This window comes from Hemibagrus wyckioides, linkage group LG29 (assembly GCF_019097595.1).
Source record: "Hemibagrus wyckioides isolate EC202008001 linkage group LG29, SWU_Hwy_1.0, whole genome shotgun sequence".
Taxonomy (NCBI): domain Eukaryota; kingdom Metazoa; phylum Chordata; class Actinopteri; order Siluriformes; family Bagridae; genus Hemibagrus; species Hemibagrus wyckioides.
Window position 1 is genome coordinate 4729837 of NC_080738.1, and position 2500 is coordinate 4732336.

Genomic DNA, 2500 nt, shown 5'->3' on the forward strand with positions numbered 1-2500 from the left:
ACAATGCATGGACATATGAAGAACTACTGGTGCTATACAGCTCAAGATGGAATGGTGTGATGCGTGATGAATGAGTGTGTGTGTGTGTGTGTGTGTCCACCATGTGTCCTACCCTGTAGTTTCTGGTTCTCTCGCTCCATTCTCAGGAGGAGGATCTGCTGCAGGATGGCTTTTTTCCATAACGCTCGCAGCTCCTCCTGAGACCTTCTCCTCCTCTCCTCAGGCACCGGGCCCAGCGTGCTGTCCCCGCCCCCGGCTCCGCCTCCCACCGCCAGTCTGCCCCCGACCTCTAGGGACGTCTCTCCTCTTTCTGCGAAAGACAGGAAATTGGATTTAAACAAAATAATGCATTTGTGGAGAAGAAAAGTTTTACTATACGACGAGTTACACTGCGTGTGTATCAGCCAACACAAATCAGGCTATTATTTATTTCTTTTTATTTATTTTCTACAAAGGAATTCACACACACACACATTCCTGAGGACGCCTTTGTGGCTCATCATGGCTTTATCACGCTCTCATTTCATTATCTATAACTAAAGAGGCATGCTATCTTTCGAGAACCTGCTTTATCTTTTGTCACTTCAAAAAAACAAAACAAAATTAAAAGAAAAACAAAATAACCCAAATATAAAAAAGTGTTGCTGTGTGGTCAGGGATCCGCCCTGTGAGCTGGGATCCGCCCTGTGAGCTGGGAACTGCCCTGTCAGCTGGGCGTGACCTTCCACTTCTCAGTTGTTTGTAACACTTCATGCACACTCAAAGAAGCCAGCGCTGACTGCAAACCATCAGTCCATTAAGTGTGTGTGTGTGTGTGTGTGAGAGAGAGACACCCTTTTTCACACACACACACACAATCCAAAACTCAGTGAAACCCTGGCTGGATGCAACACACAAACACAGACACACACATACACTCAAAAAACCTGTCAGTGGACCCCGGCTGGATGCAACACACACACACACACACACTCAGTGGACCCTGGCTGGATGTATAATATCACTCAGTTCAGCTGTGTGTCAGTGTGTAGTTTCTGCTGCTGGACAAAATCACACACACACACACACACACACACACACACACACAGTGTCACCGCTTCACCTCTGGCAGCCTGTCAACATGACTTCCAGTGAAAAAAACACACCCAACTCCAACACCACACACATTACAAACACAATCTGTTTATTAACACTGATACTGCCTTCTCTCAGCTCCTCAGATCTGTCTGCAGTCAACACCCTGATTACTCAACTCAACGATCAGCACCAGAACTCAACTCAACCGTCAGCACCAGAACTCAACTCAACGATCAGCACCAGAACTCAACTCAACCGTCAGCACCAGAACTCAACTCAACCGTCAGCACCAGAACTCAACTCAACCGTCAGCACCAGAACTCAACTCAACCGTCAGCACCAGAACTCAACTCAACCGTCAGCACCAGAACTCAACTCAACCGTCAGCACCAGAACTCAACTCAACGATCAGCACCAGAACTCAACTCAACGGTCAGCACCAGAACTCAACTCAACCGTCAGCACCAGAACTCAACTCAACCGTCAGCACCAGAACTCAACTCAACCGTCAGCACCAGAACTCAACTCAACCGTCAGCACCAGAACTCAACTCAACGATCAGCACCAGAACTCAACTCAACCGTCAGCACCAGAACTCAACTCAACCGTCAGCACCAGAACTCAACTCAACGATCAGCACCAGAACTCAACTCAACCGTCAGCACCAGAACTCAACTCAACCGTCAGCACCAGAACTCAACTCAACGATCAGCACCAGAACTCAACTCAACCGTCAGCACCAGAACTCAACTCAACCGTCAGCACCAGAACTCAACTCAACCGTCAGCACCAGAACTCAACTCAACCGTCAGCACCAGAACTCAACTCAACCGTCAGCACCAGAACTCAACTCAACCGTCAGCACCAGAACTCAACTCAACCGTCAGATCCATAAACGAACTGAACGCTCACTGAATGCTCAATACCTGAACGGTCAAACTACATAACTGAATGGTCAGCAGACAGAAACGAGAGAGAAAGAGAGAGACAGAAACGAGAGAGAGAGAGAGAGAGAGAGAGAGAGAGAGAGAGATGAGAGAGAGAGAGATCTCATCACTTTCTGAAAGGCAGCATGTCTGTAACTGCCATCTTTATCCTGATGACTCTGTCTGTCTGTTTTTCTCTCCACTGTGTCTGTAACACAATCAGAACCTTCTGGAAGACGGGACCAGATTAAACCGGACCGGATCGTAGAGTGGAGGGTTGTTTCTGTGGTAGAGGGTAATAACGTGTGTGTTCGGGGACGAGAAGACGTGTCTCCTGACCCGGAGTGGAGAACTTTCTAGAATATCTAAGGGCTACTTGTTGTTTCTTGTAGTAATTTTTCTTTTCCACTGTAATTTGAACAGACAAGCCGAGACAAAACTTCACCAGGAAAACGTTTCCGCTTTGTTTCCTGGGAAAAGTCTTTAACATTCACGTG

At 47.5% G+C, this 2500-nt stretch overlaps 1 protein-coding gene across 9 annotated transcripts in view; it reads right to left on the reverse strand.

Moving 5' to 3' along the window:
* tbc1d1 (TBC1 (tre-2/USP6, BUB2, cdc16) domain family, member 1) overlaps positions 1-2500 on the reverse strand; it is a 76614-nt gene that overhangs the window by 19481 nt on the left and 54633 nt on the right. For all 9 annotated transcript variants that reach the window (XM_058384684.1, XM_058384676.1, XM_058384677.1 and 6 more), the window contains one exon: positions 113-310. In XM_058384684.1, coding sequence (XP_058240667.1) covers positions 113-310 — 198 coding nt within the window. The remainder of the gene's footprint in view (positions 1-112; positions 311-2500) is intronic.